Here is a 19,493-nt window from a genome sequence, read left to right as displayed (position 1 = left end):
ATGTCATTACCCTCAAGACAGAGATGGCGGAAAGGTCACAAAAAGAAATGACTTAGATCAACCAACAAAAATTTTACCAGATGCCCGAACAATGATTAAAAATGATTCCGCGTCATGCACGTTTCAAAATTAATTTAGAAATGGAATAATTCAACAAAGAAAGTTTTAATTCCTCGATATCATAATTTCCTATCAAGACAAACACCTTGAATTTCACCCAGTCTCAAGTGCAATATCTTATTGTACCTTTCAAACCTATAGAAAGTCACTCAGTTTACTGTCTCAATACAAGTTCATAGGGAAGTGTCTCCATTTTGTGAAATGTTTGATGCAGCTTGCAGTGGGCTATCATCACTCCTGAAAGGCAAGGAGGGGACACCTCGCCTGGACACAAACCGGTTGGCAGCAGTGGTGAATCTCCTCCTGAACGTGTCGCCCGCCAGGAAGTACAGGATGGGGTCCACGCAGCTATTGAGGCTGGCGAGACCCCTGGTCACTTGATACATTGCATAGACCCTCCTGTTCCACCCGCAGGTCTCCAGCCCTTGGTAGTAGAGTCTGGACTGAAGGTTTAAGTTCTTCATCACGTGGAAGGGCAGGTAGGAGATGGAAAAGACCAGCAGGACAATGATGACCAGACGCACGGACTTGCCGCGGAGGGGAGTCCTCATGTCATTTGATATCAGCGCCCTCACGATGAAGCCATAGCAGACCAGGATGATGGCAAAGGGAACACAGAATCCAAAGAACGTAGTCCCCATGCTGTAAATGAAGTATGTTTGCAGGAGCTCCTGAGACGTTGTGTCATAGCAGGTGTTGCTTTTGTTTTTTCTCAGGCCGGTCCTGGAGAAGTATAGTATCGGGGAGATGCCTGCCATAACAATAATCCACACACACACGCAAACAATGGTGGCCGACTTCTTCTTCAGCCTGCCCAGTGACCTCATGGGGTGGACCACCCCCGTGTACCTGTGGACACTGATGCAGGTCAGGAAGAGGATGCTACTGTACAAGTTAACGTGGAAGATGAACCTTTGCAGCTTGCACAGTGCCTCACCAAAGATCCAGTCCGTTTTATTGAAATAGTAAAAGATTAGAATGGGCAGGGAGAAGACATAGAAGAGATCAGCCAGGGCGAGGTTGAACATGTAGATGGTGATACTGCTCCAAGGTCTCATATGAAACAGGAACATCCAGAGGGCGACACTGTTGCCGATGAAGCCCGTGACAAAGACGATTATGTACATGATGGGCAGATAATAAAACTGGAAGCCCTTGTTTAAGGTGCAAGATTTGTTGAAGCCTGAAGTCAAGTTACTTGACAAATCCGAAAAGTTATACACTTCCTCCATTGTATCAAACTCAAGGTTGTCCACTGAACATCAGCAACTTGGCCAGCGTTCCATCAAGATAAAAACGCATCTGAAAGATTCAACAAAAAAAAGTTCAACTTTGTGTTTAATGACACAGAACATTTAATCAATCAATTGATTTGCTTTTTAGTAAACAATCTTAATCTTAACCAACAAGAACTCTGTGAAACACATCATTTAGAAAGGTACACCACAGGAACAGGCATTCGACGCATGTGCTATGTTGAACAGCAAGTCTAGTCAAATTTCGGGTCATCTGATTGCACAAATACAACCTGATGAAGCAGCGTTAACCGGTTCTTGGGGCAAAACACACAGAAACTTAACGAGAAATAACACACATACTGACAAACAATACATATATACAAATAAATATTGTTTGGTTCAAATGAAAGTCTTGGATGGTCAGTGTGAGCAGAATCAGCCTTCTCACTGCCCTTGGGAAGAAGCTGCCCCTCAGCTTGGTGATGTTGGCTCGGATACTCCGGTATCTCTTCCCCAATCTAAAAGATGTTGCGTGCATGGGTGGAAGGGAACCTCAACAATTTTGCATGTCCTCTTCAGACAATGACCCCGATAGATCTCGTTGATGGGTGTGTTGGGGGAGGGGGGCTGGGAGATCCCATTGTTCATCTCTGCCACTCTTAGGGCCCTGTGGTTTGACCTCTGATCCATTTCACTGCAGTAACCGTACCCACACTGTGATGCAGCCAGCCAGGACGCTCTCGATAGAGCTCCTGTAGAAGGTTGACGTGATGGTGGCTGGTAGCTTTACCCACTTCAGTCTTCTCAGGAAGTTCAGTCTCCATTGCACCTTCCTGACAAGTGAAGAGATGTTGAGCGTCCACGCTAGGTCACTAGTTAAGTGAGCTCCAAGAAACCTGGTGCTCTCCACTCTCTACTACAGAGTTGTTGATGTGGAGTGAAGGACAGTTGTTCCTGGTCCTCCTGAAGTCCACAATCATCTCTTTAATTTTGCCCATATTGACACTCGGGGTTATTACTCTGACAACACTTAACGAGATTTGCCACCTCTTCCCTGTAGTTCGACACATCGTCGTTGCTGGCGGCAGTGGCCAATACCAGAGGACATCTTTTAAGGTGAGTGGCGGAATCTCTTTACCCAGATAGTGGTGAATCTAAGGAATTCATTGCCATGGACAGACATGGAGGCCACGCCCATTGGGTGTATTCAACTCAGAGGTTCTTGATAGACAAAGGTACTGCCGAAACTCAGCAGCTACTCAGCCTCCATAGGAATGAAAGGGTAACCAACTATACGGACCTGGGACCATCATCAGATGTAAGTAAAAACAGGCAAGCACATGGATAAAAAAATAACATCATTTATTTTGTGTTGCACAATTTGCATCCCTGTCAGTAACTATCTGTTTGCAATAATCTCCATGTATCCACTCCACTGCCTCTTCAACATACAAATGTGCATTAGGGCCTAGAATAAGACCCCTCTGTCCTGTCCCGTCCTTCAGTAAGATCATCGTTGGCCTGCTTCTGACCTCACAGTCATATGAGATAAATGGAGTTGGTCTTTTCTATCTGAATTGGACCATGCCTTATGTTAAACAGTGCCACCAAGTTCACGGTTCTCCCACAGGAGCAAATGATCTCTCCATGACGACCCAGTCAGGACCCTTCAGGATGTTTTAACTTGTCTGCTTCCTACGTTGTTCCTCTACATCCACCTTGATTAAGATTTTCAACCAGAAATGTTAGTGTTTCCTTTCCCCTGCCCCCCCCCTCCCCCCACACAGATGTTCCTCAACCCTCTGAGTTTGACTAATCTTCTCCACATCTATTAGGTCAGCCTGCTTTGCTGTAGTACAAACAATCTGATCCTAACCAATCTCTGAATGGAGCAAAAAATGCTCGAATTTCCTGGAGAATCTCCTCTGCAGTGGAGTCACATCGCAGAGTACTAGAGTTTAGGGTAGCTATTCATGGTACGGTTAGCATAGCAGTTAGTGCAGCACTGTTACAGCGATAGCCACTGGGTTTTGAATCCCGCGCTGTCTTTAAGGAGTTTGTACATTTTCCTCGTGTCTGTGTGAGTTTCTTCTGGATCTTCCTGTTTCCTCCCACCCTTCAAAACGTATGGAGTGGGGGGTGTGTAGGTTAATGGGGTGTAATTGGACGGCACAGGCAAGTGGGTCAAAAGGGCCTGTTACCATGCTCCATGTCTAAATTTAAATAAAAAAAAAATGATTCCCAATCCTTTGTTTTGGCTATGACCCCGCCCCCTTAGGACTACTCGAAGTTTAAGAAGTTGGCCATCTCTCCCATCGAGCCTGTCCATCATTTAATAAGATTGATGGTTGATTGGCCGTGGACACAGGTCCTCCCACCTGCCTTTACCCAGAACATTTAATTCCCCCTACTATGCAAAAATTTATCTAACTGAAATATAGTTAAAGAGGCAGCCTCGACTGCTTCCTTGGGCAGACAGTTCTACAGATACACTACCCTCTGGGTAAAGTAGTTCCTCCTCATCTTTGTCCTAAATCTACTCCCATGAATCTTGAAGCTATTCCCCCTTGTTTGAAGCGTCCGTAGAGGGAGGAGTCCAAGTACGGGAGTGTGGCAGCATGTTGGCTCCTTTCCCTGTGAAGCAGTGAAATTTAGTTGGCTTCTTCCCTACTTCTCCCCAACCGACTGCATTAAAAAAAATTATGATTTCAGTCTGTGGCTCCCCTTTAATGTACTGTGGTCCCCAGAAGGGCCACATGGCCCCTGTTGAGTTTGGCTCATATGGAGCATGGAACAGCTTCAATTATCTGTGCTGACCGAGTTGGTCGCATTTGCCTGTGCTCGACCTGCATGCCTCTGAACCTTGAAACATTTTCAGTGGGTTTGGAATATCCCCGGTGCAGGATTGCAGAATGTTTATCCCAGGTTAAACAAACACCAATGGGACAAGGTGTGATGAAGGCCATGGGGAAAGGTTTGAGGGAGGGGTGGTTTTTGGCGCAGAGAGTGGTGGGTGTCTGGAATGGGCTGCCAGGAGTAGTCTTGGAAGCAGAAACAATGGTAGAATTCAGGATGTTTCTAGATAGACACATAGATATGAAGGGAATGAAGGGATCGTGAGTTTTAGTACGTAGACTGCCATGATTAAAGTCTCCAGCCACAATAAAGGCTCCGTCTGGATGCAATGTCTGCAGTTTCCTGATAGCAGCACTGAGGTCTTTCATGGCTACTTTAGCATTAGTATTCAGTCGTACATAAACTACAAGGTCTACACTTAATAATCAGGTATTCCCGACCGACAGAGCAGCAATGGTTGAGTTAGTGGACCATGATCGATCCATATAGCTGCACAACCCACCCCCTCTACTTTTACCCGTCGCTACTGCCGTTCTGTCAGACCTGAAGACCATGCACCCTTCCACGTTGTTTGAGACATCGCTATTTAGCCACGTCACTGTTACCATAAACCTTCTCTGTGTGAGGGTCCAAATCCTTAGTTCGTCCAGCTTGCTCATCAAAGACCAGACATTTGCAAGGACAAATCTTTCCATCTCTGAGATGGTAAAGATCAAGCAGGGGTCATAGTGTAAGTCAGTGTGGTGGAGGATGTTATGGGGAGGCGGGTAGGGGGTGAGCACCACTTTCTCCAACCCCAAATTTGACCCATAAAATTGGTCCAAAAAAACTCGACTATTACACGAGTATATACAGTATGTCATTTCCCCTTCACTACAGAGGATGGATGGCCTCTAAAGATACAGGAGCAGAAATTGCCCATCTCTCCCATTGAGCCTGGTCCATCATTCAATAAGATCATGGCTGATTGGTCATGGACTCAGGGCCTCTCACCTGCCTTTTCTTCAGAACATTTAATTCCCCCTACTATGCAAAAATGTATCTAACTGAAATATAGTTAAAGAGGCAGCCTCTACTGCTTCCTTGGGCAGACAGTTGCACAGATTCTCTGCCCTCTGGGTAAAGCAGTTCCTCCTCATCTTTGTCCTAAATCTACTCCCATGAATCTTGAAGCTATTCCCCCTTGTTTGAAGCGTCCGCAGAGGGAAGAGTCCAAGTATGGGAGTGTGGCTGAATATTGGGTACAGAGCATTAAGCGTCACAGCTGATACCAGTCTATGAATATGTTGTTGATGGAGGGAATCCAGATCTGATTTTGTTTCTGTAAACATGGTCGTCGCTAAAGGCAGCTCGTCAAGTTGTAATGTGACCTCCAGTGAAGCCTCCAGGTTCAATATTTGACCAGTTGAACTCCCTCTGGTTGAGCTGCTCAGCATCCCTGGCCAGTTTGAGTACACCCTGTTGGCTCTGTGAGGGATCACTGCTCTGCAGTCAGTTCTGGAGCTATTTACTCGGAATCCTGATATCATCAGAATGGCCCCTTCAATCTCATTGCATCCCCGTCCTCCTGCTTTCTATGACAATTGTTAACTGGCGCTCCTCTCTTGTCCCAACTGTGCCATATTTGCTGTACTTATGTGTTGGTTGACTTTACTGAATAGCACACAAAAAAAGCAAACTACAAGACCATATGACATAGGAGCAAAAAATAGGCCATTCAGGCATTGATTCTGCCCCACTACTTAATCATGAGCTGATCCATTTTCCCACTCAGCCCCAACTGACTGGCCTTCTCTCCATAACCTTTGATGCCCTGGCTAATCAAGAACCAATCAATCTCTGCCTTAAATATGCCCAGTGACCCGGCGTCCATAACTACCTTTGACAACAGATACCTCAGGTTCACCACTCTCTGGCTCAAGAAATTCCTCTGCATCTCAGTTCTTCAATCCCAAGTTGTGCCCACTTATCCTAGACTCTCCCACTGTGGGAAGCCACCTTTCTGATCGCGCCTTTCAACCTTCAATGAGATGCCCCCCCCACCCCAATCATTCTCCTAAATTCTAAGGAGCACAGGCAAAGAGCTGTCAAACACTCACACAATGATAACCCTTTCATTCCTGGAATCACTCTTATCATCCACCTCTGAACCCTCTCCAGCGTCAGCACATCCTTTCTTGAACGAGGAGCCCAAATCTGTTCACAGCGCTGCAGGTGAGGTCTCACCGGTGCCTTTTCACTGTACCTCAATAGGCGTGACGAAAAAGCCCCCAAACCATTGTGGCACACTATGATTATGGCACTCAGTGTGTACTTGATACAGGAAATACCTCAGCTGTGACAAAATAACCCAGGGCAATATTATACTGATGCACTTTAACCTGGAAATGTAGACTGACGTAATGTCTGGATAAAATCAATTTGAAAGCATGATACAACAATAATGTATCAAGCCCAGAGTTTGAGACACACTCGCTGTGTTGCTAACCCACATAAACAAGAGACATCATGACAAGAAACTCTCCAGCTGCCATGCAGCTGTGTGGCCCGAGTCGTGGGTGCACTCTTTCACAATGTACATCAGGTCCAGTGGGTATCTTACAGCCGGGAGCAATATCTGCTGGAAGAACTGAGCGGGATGAGCAGCACCAGCGGGAGGAAAAGGACGGTCCAACATCGCGGCCCTTCATTAAGACTTGGGCCGGAAGAGTCGTCCATCTTTCCTCCCCCACTGATGCTGCTCGGTCGGCTGAGCTTCCCCAGCAGATTATTATTTAGCTTCAGAAGAGAGCGCTCAAAATCGTTGAGGGCCCCCTTTCCACTCCCACACACAGCATCTTTCAGCTGCTTCCGTCAGGAGGATCAGAGCCAGCCCCCACCAGGCTGAGGAACAGCTTCTTCCCACGGGCAGTGAGAAAGCTGAACGACCAAAGGAACTGCTCGCACTGACTATCTGAGACTCTTGTATTCATGAAATGACATTTATCTATTTATTTGAGAATATATGAATATTTGTCCTGCACATGTATTGTTTGTCTGTGCGCGTTATGTCTGGTTGTGCGTCTGCGTGTATTGCACCGAGAACCAGAGAACACTTTCGTCGGGTTGTACTTGTGCAATCAGATGACAATAAACTTGACTTCTGCACTCTCCTGTGCGTCTCCAGCTTGTGATAACAGTTGCAAAGAGCAGCAATGCTATTAACCTCATGTCCCTAAGGCCTTTCAGCCCCTTGAGCCTATGGCAGCCCTCAGCAAATCCCATAAGTCATATTCCACACATATTTAGCTTAAATCTATTAAATCTACCCTTGTTGATTGTCTTACCACCCACAAGCATCAGGAATAGTGGCCTGTGAATCGCTCTGCCTTGGAAAGCATCCAACTTATTAAAAGACTCCTCCCACCCCAACCACACTGCCTTCACTGACTTCTCATTGGGAAGAGGATTAACAAGTGAGCGATCACACACCATCAGATTCAAATTCAAAAGTAAAAATATTAAAACTACACTGCCTTTGCTCCGTACCAACTTGACTCTCGGTAACCTTGCTTGCCTTGCTTGTTGTACTCTGTATAAGATGTCTAACTGGTCTGCTCTCAACACAACCTCTAACACTGCATCTTGGCACAGTAAATTTGAACTTAAAGCTGTCCACCTCCATGTGTCTTCGGGGCATAGAAAGGGACTGGAGCACCCAGAGGAAACCCAGGCGAACGTACAAACTCCACAGAATCAAATTGGGGTCTCTGGCTCGATGTTACGTTGAAAAAAAATGTGGATAGGAACAAGGACGGGAGGGGTACGGAGCACTATGGTCCTGGTACGGATCATTGGGACGAGGTAGAATAGTAGTTTATTTTTGGGCAGAACAGCCTTTTTTCTGTGCTGTCATGTTCAATGGTCCTGTTCACTAGTGTGCTGTTCGAAACCTTCAATCACATTTTGGCTCATACTGTGGCAACAACAACGGAAATGCAATTTGTGCAAAGGCCTTATACATTTGGAATTGATTTCTACTTGTTGATGTTTAGCTTGAGGTACTCCCTGTGTGAATCATGATTCAAGACAGTGTGACCCACACAATGCTTCCCCCAAATTCAATTATTGGAGAGCAATAATTGGGGAGCATGGTGGGCACAGTGGTTAGCACAACACCTTCACAGCGCCAGTGGTCGGGACAAGGGTTCGAATCCCATGCTGTCTGTAAGGAGTTTGTACATTCTCCCCATGTCTGCGTGGGTTTTCACCAGGAGTTCTGGATTTCTCCCACCATTCGAAATGTACCAAGGGTTGTAGGTTAATTGGCTGTAAATTGGGCGGCATGGACTCGTGAGCTGAAATGGCCTGTTACGGTGCTGTATGTCTAAATTTAAAAAACAAATTCTGCCATCTCTGAACAAAGTCCCCCTCCAACAACGACAAACATTTACAACAGTTTGCACTCTACAAGGTACTTGACTGGCTGTTGGAACGGCCAATCAGTGCTTTGGAATACATCTGAAGGACCAGCCAACACATTAAGTGATTATTTTTTCCATTTCCAAGACGAATGAACTTGGAAACACAATCCAACAGATTCAGTTTTTTGAAAGTTCTCAGACTCTTAAATGAGTCTCATATGGGCTCCATAATTGGACATTTCTCGATTCCTGCACTTTTATCCATGCCTTGCTTGACTTGTAACACTACTCACTACATTGACATCTTAGTTAAAACACAGAGCATAGAAATATACAGCACCGTACAAGCCATGGTGCTGTGCTGACATGATAACCTACTCTAACAACTGCCGAGAATTCCCCTACTCTATAACCCTATATTTTTCTCAGTTCCAGGTCACTACCTAATAGTCTCTTGACAGATGCTATTTAGCCTACCTCCACCCACCATTGCCAGCAGCATATTCTATGGACCCACCACTCTGTATGAAAAACATCTCTCTTAAATCACAGTTGGCTTAGCAATTAGAACAACACCTTTACAGCGCAGGCAATCAGGACTGTCAAATCCTGCACTGTCTGTAATCCCCATGTCTGCGTGGGTTTTCCCTGGGGGCTCCGGTTTCCTCCCACCGTTTGAAACGTGCTGAGGGTGTAGGTTAATTGGGTGTAAATTGTGTGGCACGGACTAGTGGGCTGAAGTGGCCTGTGCCATGCTGTATGTCTAAATTTTAAAAAAAATCCCGCCCCCCTGTACTTACTCCCAAGAACCTTAAAGCAATGCCTCCTCGTGTTAGCCATTTCAGCCCCTGGTAAAAAGCCTCTGGCCATCCACATGATCGATGCATTTCATCATCTTGTACACCTTTATCGGGTCACCTCTCATCCTCTGTTTACTCCAAGGAGAAAAGATAAAGTTCACACAACCTCTCCTCATAAGGCATACTCTTCAATCCAGGCAGTATCCTTGTAAATCTCCTCTGTACCCTCTCTCTAGCCTATATTTATTGTGCTACTGGCTGTAAGAGTTGACTTGCCTGGATAGCATGCAAAACAAAACATATTACTGTTTCTCAGGGCACATGATAAGAAAACCATTCATTCATAATTCCAACGGTTAGTCTTACAGCTCAGAGACTGCAAAGACTTTCCAATTAATTGTTAAATTTAGACACACAGCATGGTAACAGGGCCTACCAGCCCATGCGCACATGCCTCCCAAATATCCCAATTACCCTACAACCCTGGGAGGAAACTGGAGCACCCTCGCAGACACGGGAGAATGTACAAACTCCTTACGGACAGCGCAGGATTCGAACCTGGATGGCTGCCACTGTAACCACTACATTAACGTACCACCCTGTTCAAGCGCAAGATCGATTAGCTTATTTACATAGACACCGAGGTTCAAATGTACTATTTAAGAGCTGAGCATCCTTTTGCCCCTTTGCCAACATTCTGGTTATAAGTGGAAACTAAGTATAAGGTGTTCATATACATTTCCTGCTTGCGGGATATTTCTATGTTGCAATTTGTCTACTACTTATGTCCACTTCCCAGAAATGACTGTCCTTCAAAAGTATATCACTGCGTGCACACCAGATTTCAGGGACATCACCAAGACATGATACATTGCTGGGTAAATGCCAATTGCTGTGCTAGGTTAATTCGTTGTAAATTGTGTGGCATGGGCTTGTGGGCCGAAATGGCCTGTTACTGTGCTGTATGTCTAGATTTATATATTTAAAACTGCACACAGTACTCAAACGTCTTGCACAACTTCTAAGTGGTTGTTGAACCAGTCAAAGAGTAACGTGTCACTCGGTAGTGAAGGCACACGAGTGGAATCTAGAAATTATGACAATGTGCTTGGGCCGAAGAACAGAGAGGAGAAGGCCAGTTTCGCAAGAGCACAAGGACGTCGGGCTAACCCTGTTATTCTTCAATCTTGCATATTTTTATCTTCACCTCAAATATTTCCAATCCTATGGCCACCATCTTTCTCAGGGACAGAGAGGTGCAAAGACCCATTGCCCTCTGAGAAAGAAATTTCTACCCACCCAAGTTTTAAATCACCAACTCATTATTTAGAAGCGATATCTCCTTTCGAGAGAGTGGTGGGAGTGTGGAATTTTAACATTTAAGAATTCAGACAGGTACATGGATGGGAGAGGTAAGGAGGGCTAGAGACTGGGTCCAGGTCAGTGGGACTAGGCAAAAAAAAAAGGACCGGAACAGACTAGAAGGGCCGAGGTGGTTTGTTTCTTTGCTGTAATGTTCTAAGGTTCTATAGTTCAGTGTGGAGGCATCTAAGCCATCGATGAAGGTCAAAGCCATCGATGAAGGTCATAGCAGTAGAGGCTGGTACACAGAGGGAAATAGAAGCAGGTGAGCAACATGCCTGAGGCTAGAATCACTATCCAAGTAAAATGGCAGGGTTGTAAGGAACTCTTTTTCTCTTTGGCTTGGCTTCGCGGACGAAGATTTATGGAGGGGTAAATGCAACTACAGACCAATCAAATGCATATAAGAGAAAGAAAGTTATTATTTGTAAGCCCATTACATACAGAATTCAAGCATTACACTGATGACATTCCTTTACAATCGTTTGCCTATAGTAACATACAATGAAATTCATTCACATCCATCCATAGAGGCATTGAGAGGTATCTTGGTTTCATGACCGATCGTTTGGACACATTCTAAATGTGAACAAACATTGAACTGGATTGTGTATTTCCCATATGTATTGAAATACAATGACAAGGTTTGTTTTTTTTGAGCTATCCAGGCAATCCAACCATAAGAACATAAGAAAGATGAACAGAAGCCTACTCCACCATGCAACGAGATTGTGGCTGATCTGTCCGTGCACTCGGCAGCCTTTACCCGCTTGTTCCCCAATGCCCTTAATTCAGAATCAGAATTATCGTCGTGACTAGGTGTCATGAAATTTGTTGCTTTGAGGCAGCAGGTTTGTGCAGAACAGGGGCAAAAATAGCTATAAATTGCATTTCCATGCATACACTCTTTAAAAAAAAATCAATAAATTGGTGTGTCCAAATGAGGCAAAATGAGGTAATATCTGTAGTTCATTTAAAAGCTCTCAGAAGTGCTGGAGGACCTCAGCCGATCTCGCAGGTAAAGATATATCACCGTCGTTTCAGGCCTGAGCCCTTCTTCAAGGTATAACCAAAATCCAGGCTGACATCTTAATTAAAGACTAGATTTTAAGGGGGAAGAATGGGAGAGGGGGAAGAGTCCATGCCTAAGAGCCAAAAGATGTTAGTTGGATATGAGGACAGGACAGAGGAAAGATATATATTGATTTTGGCTCTGAAAAAGGAGATAGAGGGAGATGCGGAGAGAAAGACAGGTGGGTGAAAGGCAACAGGTGGAAGAGGATGGGGAGGGGAATTTTAATGGAAACCGGTGTAGTCATTTTTAATATCTTCCTGTTGGAGGGTGCCAAGATGGAAGATGAGGTGTTGTTCCTCCAATTTGCAGGTGGTCTCAGTCTGGCAGTGCATGAGACCATGGACAGGCAAGTCAGCAAGGGAATGCGTTGGGGAATTGAAATACTGATAGGTGACCACTGGGAGATCCACACTTTCATGGCGGACAGAAAATGGTATTCAATGAAGTAATCTCTCAGTCTCTGCTCAGTCTCTCCAATATAGAAGAGACCACTTCAGGAGTACTGAATGCAGTAGATGACCTCCCCCCCCCCCCCTATAGATTCACAAGTAAAATGTTGTTTTACTTTTGGGGCCCCGAATGGTGATGAATGAGGAGGTGTGGGCGCAAGTGGAGCATCTCCTGCAGTCACGGGACAAATGCTAAGGGCATGATTAGTGGGGAGGGAGGAATGGACGAGGGAATCACAGAGAGATTGGTCCCTGTGGAAGGGGAGAGGAGAGGAGAGAAGAATATGTGTCTGGTCATGGGATCACATAGTCAGTGGCAGAAATGATGGAGGAGGATATGTCGGACATGGAGGCTGGTGGTGTGGTAGGTGAGGCGTGTCCTTGTTGCGTGTGCTGGCAGAGAAGGCCAGGGTAGGTGTGAGAGAAATGGAGGATAAGTGTGTGAGGGCCGAGTTGATGGTGGTAGAGGGAAAAGCCACGTTGTTTTAAGAAGGAGAACATCTCTGATGATCTGACATTGTCCTGGGAGCAGAATGTGGTTCACTATTCATTTGGAAATCTGATGGCAGAGGGGATGAAGCTGTTTTTGCACTGTTGAGTGTTCATCTTCATGCTCCTGTATCTCCTTCCTGATGGTAGTGGTGAGAAGGGGCATGGCCTGGCTGGTGAAGATGCCTGAGGATAGAGGTTGCTTCCTTGAGACATCACTTCTTGTAGATGCCCTTAATGGAAGGAAGACTATTCACTCACCTAATCTTCAAAAATCTGTCTTAAATACATTTAATGAGGCAGAGAATTTCACCTCATCTCTCTTTTAAATCTGCTCCCCCGAATCTTGACAATATGAGCCCTAGTTCTAGACTTGCTACCAGTGAAAACAATCGCTATCAGCAGGTATGGGAAACATTCAGTAGCTTGAGCAGTAATAACAAGTCATCATCAATTTGGTGAGATGCCCTTTGGTCTGCCCAAAACTTGTTGTCTTCCATCACTCTGAGATGTCGATGAGGAAATGCTCCCGACTGGCACATTCCAGGCTGCAGAAGGGCCTACTGAGGGATGCCCTGAGGCTTGGCACAGCTAACGTGAGGACACTGCGAGGAAGGACCATAGTCCCTGGCAGCCACTCTCAACAGGGGGCCATGGGCCCCCCCCCCCCCGGAGGGGTACAGCACATTTGAGAGGGGCCACGCACTGAAATTATAATTTTCTTTGGTGTTTATCAGATAGAAGTATGGGAGAAACCAACTAAACTTGACTGCTACACAGGGAAGGGGGCTGTAAACTTTGAGCAGAGATCGCGGGGGGGGGGGGGGGCCACAGCCAATAAAAAAAAAATCAGGAATGGCTGGTTTAGAGTCCTTCTGCTATCGGACATTGAGCGGCTGAGATGAAGGGGAGGTCCCTCAAAAAGCTGGGGGGAGGGGAAAATGAGTAACCACAGGGGGTGACACTGGTGGCAATATTGTTACAGGTATATTGTATAATTAATGGTTAACTAAAATCTAGATTTAACAAAATGTTTGTAGGAATCTGAACACAGAATATAAAACAACTTTGTACTGTTTCCCTTTGTATATATATTGTGAATAATTTATTTTGCAGTGGAGCAGTGTAACAATGGTCAAATAGTGCAGCGTATGGACAAACTGCAAAAACAGTGCAGGTATTAGGGCAGCACGGTGGGCGTAACGGTCAGGCAATGCCTTTACAGCGCCAGCAATCAGGACCAGGGTTCAAACTCCGCACTGTCTGCAAGGAGTTGGTATATTCTCCCCGTGTCTGCGTGGGTTTTCCCCAGGGGGGGCTCCGGTTTCCTCCCACCATTCGAAACGTACCGGGGGGGGCGTGTACTTTAATTGGGTGGCACGGGCTCGTGGGCCACAATGACCTGTTACCGCGCTGCATGTCTAAATTAAATTAAGTTTTAAGAATTAAATAGCAAAAATTATAGTTCTAAAAGACCATTGAAGATCACCATTAGTTAACCAGCCCTCGATTCGCAATGCCAATCCCATTTTTTCCACTGGCTACTATATCCCCACGAAACACATAATCCCGCGGGCGCAACTAACAATTCGCCCCTTTCCTGCTGCCTTTTCGTGGAAACAAACTGAGATTGGGGGACAATGCAGAGAGTTACCACAATAAGCAGGAAGCAGCAAAAAGGAGCGGCTGAATGGATGGACTTTCAGCGCAATGCATGGGCTGAAACTGAAATGAATGGAATTGCTTCCTGTCACGTGCACCGAGGCACCGTAGAAAATGTTGATCTGTGGGCTCTTTTTGCCAGTCAGCCTCTAAAGGGTACGCTGGGTTGTGCATGAATAAAAACATAGTGTCACAATAAATCAGATATCAGATGTACAAATGATAGAGTCATGTTACAGCACAATACAGGCCCTTCAGCCCACAAAATAACAACCGATTTATGTTCTGTAGGGAGGGAAGGGTAGAGAGATGTGGAGTAGGTTCATGTAGGTTGGCACAATACTGCGCTATGAGTTAACAGTAAGTCTGCAGACACTGTTAATATAGTAAAAAGCAGAAATGCTGCAGGAACACTGCAGGTAATGCAGTGACCATAGGAGGTAAAGCTGTTTTTTATAAATATTGCCATTAACATCAACTTCTCTGGTTTCTGTTAGCCCCACCCCCATCCCCGTGTCACTCTCCCTCTCTCCCCTTTACCCTTTCTCTCCTTTCCCCAGACCCAAACCCTCATCCCCCCCCCAATCGATTCTCACCTTTCACCTCTACTGATCTACTATCGATATCCAATTAACACCTTTGCCTCTTGGTCTGGGCTCCTCCCCCTGCCCTATCTTTCCTTCTTCCCAGCCTTTTAATTCAGGTGCCTGCCTGCTTTTAACTTATACACTGAAGAAGGGCTCAAGCCTGAAACATCAGTAAGATAACTTTACCTCCTATGGACACTGCAAGACCGGCTGAGTTCCTCCAGCATTTCTGTGCTTTTTAGAAGACAGCAGTGCAGGATATAGTGTTACAGAGAGAAATACAGTTAAACAGTGTTGTATCATCTTTTACTAATGGGGACGTCATTTTGAGAATCTGATAATGGAAGGAAAGAAATTGTCCTGTAACACTAACAGAAATGGATAAAGAGCCACTGTCGAATATTGGAAAGACCTCAATGATCCCGTTTATAGAGTAAATTCATGTCTTCCACCAAGGCTGGTGGGCGATAAGAGACACTGATAACAATGAACACTGAAGGTCCTTTACTTATTCATTCATTGGGTGTGGGAGTCACTGGCAATTTTGGTATGTATTGTCTATCCCCACTTGTCCCTGAACTGAACAAGCAATTAAGAGCCAAGCACTGGAGTTATACAGGCAAGAACGGCCGTTTGCCTTCACTGAAGTCTATTCACGAGCCAGCAAATGAAGAGGTCGTTTTATGAGGAGCGTTTGACAGCTTTTGCCCTGTTCTCGTCAGAATTTTGGAGAATGAGGGGAATCTCACTGAAACATTTTGAATGCTGAAGTATTTGGACAGAGTAGCTGTAGAAAGGTGCTTACCCATGGTGGGAGAGTCTAGGTCAAGAGGCCACAATGAGAGAATGGAAGGGTGACCACTTAGAATAGAGATATGGAGAAACTTCTTTAGCCAGAGGTGTTAATCTATGAAATTTTTTGCCACAGGTGGTTGTGGAGGCCGGGTCATTGGGTGATTTAAGGCAGAGATTGATTGGTTCCTGATTAGCCAAGGTATCAATGGGTATGGGGCAAAGGCCAGCCTGTGGGACTGAGTGGGACAATGAATCACCTCATGATTGAATGGCAGGGCAGACTCAGTGGGCAGAATGGCCTATTTCTACTCCTATGTCTTATGGTCTTCTTTGGAATAAAATGACAGATGCTGCAAATCTGAAAGAGAAAGTGCTGGAAGCACTTAACAAGTCAGGCAGCATCTGCGGAAGAGAAAGCAAGTGAAAGTTTCAGGTGCAACACCCTTTGCTAGACCTCTGTTTCTCCTTCCATGGATACCTCCTCACCAACATTTGTTTACTTTACATTTCCAAGCCAGATGGGTTTTAAGAAAATCCAGTGGCTTTGAGCTCATCATCAATAGTCTTGGTTTTTAGTTAGAATCCCACCTTTATTTAATAGGATTAAGGTTTAAGGTTCCTTTTATTCTCATGTAAGGATACATTAAAAATGTAATATACATGATATACTTTAACTTGTGTCTGTCATAAGGCAGACAAAGGGTCACCATTAGCATTATCCGGCACCCCTTATAGAATGAGAGAAAGAGAAGTAAAAGGGAGTCCGTTCAGAATCCCCTCCAGGACTCCCGCAGCCTCTGAAACTGCACGGACTCCTGTTCGATCCATCGGCAACCCGAGCTCCAGATCCAAACCTCCGACACAATCAGGAAACCTTCAGTGCCCGAGGCCCTTGGGAAATCCAGCTCCGATACCCTATTTGCAAGAGCCAGTCTCCAGCAGCCCGCAGCCCATGTGGGTCCCCCGACCGCAAGTCGCCCGCAGCCTGCGTGGGTCCTTCAGTTTGAGTACCCAAGGTTGCAGGGTGGGATTCACACTCTTGTTTCTGGACGAGTGGTGTCATCCACCCACTGCACGATTGTGGGGTGACCTGATGGAGGTGTGCAAAATTGTGATGGATAGTGCAGAGAATAAACATCTTTTTCCCCATGGAAGGGGCGTCTATGAAAGTCTGCATGGTGAAAGGGGATAGGAGGAAGGGTTATTGGGGTCTTGAGTTAGCTGCTTGAGGAGCTGGTGGTGGCGATGATGACGGTATTGATCCCGAGATGACTGCAGTGGAGAGGAGACAGTCAGTCCCCACCTCCTTGCAGAAGGGAGATTTGCTAAGTGTATTTGGAGAAGGTCCTTGGCCAGCCATAGTGTGACAGAGGACCCTCTGATTTATGAGCTATTCCTAGGGATATCCAGAGCTGCTGGAAGACCATTAACTCAGTGAAAAACACCCTTTGTTCTCCCTGAAGAACCTGTTGGGCTTCCAGCACACGGAGATGTCAGTGAAGGAATGCTGCCGACTGGCACATTCCAGGCTGCAGGGGTATGTGCTGAGGGATGCACTGAGCCTCGGTGCAGCCAACACGATGGGGAAGGACCACAGTCCAAAGTCCTCTTAGCACCAGGCTGAGACTGAGGGGAACCCCCTTAAACAAGAGAACGGGAGTATCCATGGGGGAAGCCACATTAGCTGCAATAGTTGATGGTTCAATGTACTTAACATAGTTGGTAAGAGAGAAGTACAGAAGAAACCAGCTCAACTTGCCAGCTTTGAGCAGGGTCCTGAGGGGGCCGTGGCCGAAATAAGGTTGAACGTGAGTCATGAAGACGTGCCCAAATCAGGGGCAAGGGGCAACGGACAGCGTGGCCATGATGGGCTGAAGGGTGTTGTTTCTGTGATGTACAACTCCACGACCCATCTCCTCAAATGAGATTCTAGAGCCGCTTTCAGGTGCATTCTCTGCCAAGAATGTGCCTGCAGAAGCGGATTCAGACCTGTGGAATAGTCGTTCAGGCGGCAGCGCTGAAAGCGCAGCACTGGCCCCCTGAAAGGGCCTCGGAGCGCACTCCGGCTCCTGTCCTTTCGGGATGTCAGGGCTTGGGCGGCTGGCGCGGGATGTCATGCACTGGCTGCCCCAGCGCTGACATCCTGCGCTGGCCGCCCCTGCCTTGACGTCCCGCGCCGGGGGGCAGGGGCAGCTGGGGGCGGGGGGCTGTCAGGCGCTCGCCAGCTGATGGTCATCCCCTTAGCAGCCGCTTTCAGGCGGCTCCATTCAGGTGCAGTGGGTACTTCAGTGCTCCGGCGATTATCCCTCTCGGAGGAGGGTTGGAAAGTGCGCCTCAAAGGCGCCTCCTGCTCTTTCAGGTGGCCTCCTGGGGTATTCTGGCCACCTGAAAGTGCCTGATGACTCCAAGACTTATTTTTTGGAAAAAATTCCACCCTCTCGTCTACTCACACTGTTACCAGTGAGCCTGCCGAGAAGATGACCCTCTTCCCCCTGAAGCATTCCCTCCTTTCAGCACCCCTTCATGTCAACATTCCCCCACCCGAAGCAAGATCAGAGTCCACTCAGCCAACCAGATTATATTAGTCAGAGAGATTGCAGGGGTAAAACCTGGACAATGACAAAAAGAAACCCGTTCCAAGTCTCTTCCCACCCCTCCACTGTTACATTCATTCCTCAGGCAACTCCTCCCCTTCGCTGTTGAGGTGAGGCAGCAACTTGCTGCCCACTGGCAGTCTTCTAACCCGAGGGGCGGTGCGAGAGTGAAGTCCTCTCCCTTCGCCCCGGCGACTCCCACCGCAGCGGAGACGGGCGCTCACGCCGGGCACTCCTCGTTTATCTTCTAGTTTCAATCACTTTGCAGTCCATTCAACGCCAGGGTGTATTGCAACCTCCCCCCCCACATTCACCTCCTCCTCCTCCTCACACCCACCCCCTCCTCCTTTCTCTCCAAACTCACGCACCCATTTCCCCCCCCCCCCAACCAAGGATCAAGCCATGTGCACAAAAGGGACAAGGAAAGTTCGCTGAACAAGATCAAGTTCCCCTACCGCAGCCTCCTGCTGACTTTCCACTTTGCCAAGGGTCACAGGGAATGAGATCCACGGGGAGAAATGCGAAGTTGAGACCCTGTTCTTGACTCTTCCATTGAAAGCCCCTCGAAATCAAGATCTCACCTTTTACACACAGCGAGCGCAATGTCACTGCCGAGTCCTGTGTGTGGTAGAGCGTCATGGCCAGGCGTGGCAATGAAAACTCACCCTCCCTCCCTCCCTCCCTCTCTCCCTTCTACAGACGAACCTTGCAGCCAATGCATCAGATTTCAGTTCACTCTGTGAAAGCTCCTCATCAGTTCGAATTCCCGCGTGGTCCAGATCTGAAACAGAAAACTAAAAGAGGAACTGGAGTATCTGCAGGGACAGGACCTTCCAGACTCATACAGCATGGATACTGGCTCTTCCGGAGCATGAGTCCATGCTCACCAAGTGGGTGTGATGCGCTATCGAGCAGAAAAGCAACGTGAAGGCTGTTCAACAGGCTTTATTCCACATAAACTTCCACAGAGCTGGCTCTGAGACTGACCTAGAGGAGCCAGACCTAGGGTGGCTGTTTGGGGCTTGGACCATTCAGGTCGGCTGATTGACAGCAGGCCAGGTGT

The 19,493-nt window shown here is 46.8% G+C and overlaps 1 protein-coding gene and 1 long non-coding RNA gene across 5 annotated transcripts in view; one reads left to right on the top strand and one right to left on the bottom strand.

The window, feature by feature from the left end:
• Window positions 1-146: 146 nt before the first annotated feature.
• Window positions 147-19,072, bottom strand: p2ry1 (purinergic receptor P2Y1). Of its 3 annotated transcripts, none has more exons than XM_069897493.1 (2): window positions 19,012-19,072; window positions 147-1,422 (listed from the first exon to the last, which is right to left on the bottom strand). In XM_069897493.1, exon 2 carries the CDS (start codon window positions 1,350-1,352, stop codon window positions 294-296), a length of 1,059 nt encoding a protein of 352 aa, XP_069753594.1. In that variant the 5' UTR covers window positions 1,353-1,422; window positions 19,012-19,072; the 3' UTR covers window positions 147-293. The 3 variants fall into 3 exon arrangements, with proteins under 3 accessions (XP_069753594.1, XP_069753593.1, XP_069753595.1); XM_069897492.1 differs by having other exon boundaries at window positions 18,886-19,063; XM_069897494.1 differs by lacking the exon at window positions 19,012-19,072 and adding an exon at window positions 15,228-15,327.
• Window positions 19,073-19,133: 61 nt separating this feature from the next.
• Window positions 19,134-19,493, top strand: part of LOC138742717 (uncharacterized) — a 135,850-nt gene continuing 135,490 nt past the window's right edge. For both annotated transcript variants that reach the window (XR_011344371.1, XR_011344372.1), the window contains exon 1: window positions 19,134-19,320. This is a non-coding gene — a long non-coding RNA (uncharacterized lncRNA). The remainder of the gene's footprint in view (window positions 19,321-19,493) is intronic.

Source organism: Narcine bancroftii, chromosome 9, assembly GCF_036971445.1.
Source record: "Narcine bancroftii isolate sNarBan1 chromosome 9, sNarBan1.hap1, whole genome shotgun sequence".
NCBI classification, from domain to species: Eukaryota; Metazoa; Chordata; class Chondrichthyes; order Torpediniformes; family Narcinidae; genus Narcine; species Narcine bancroftii.
Note: the sequence above shows the minus strand (reverse complement) of the source record. Positions and strands in the feature narration are given on the sequence as shown.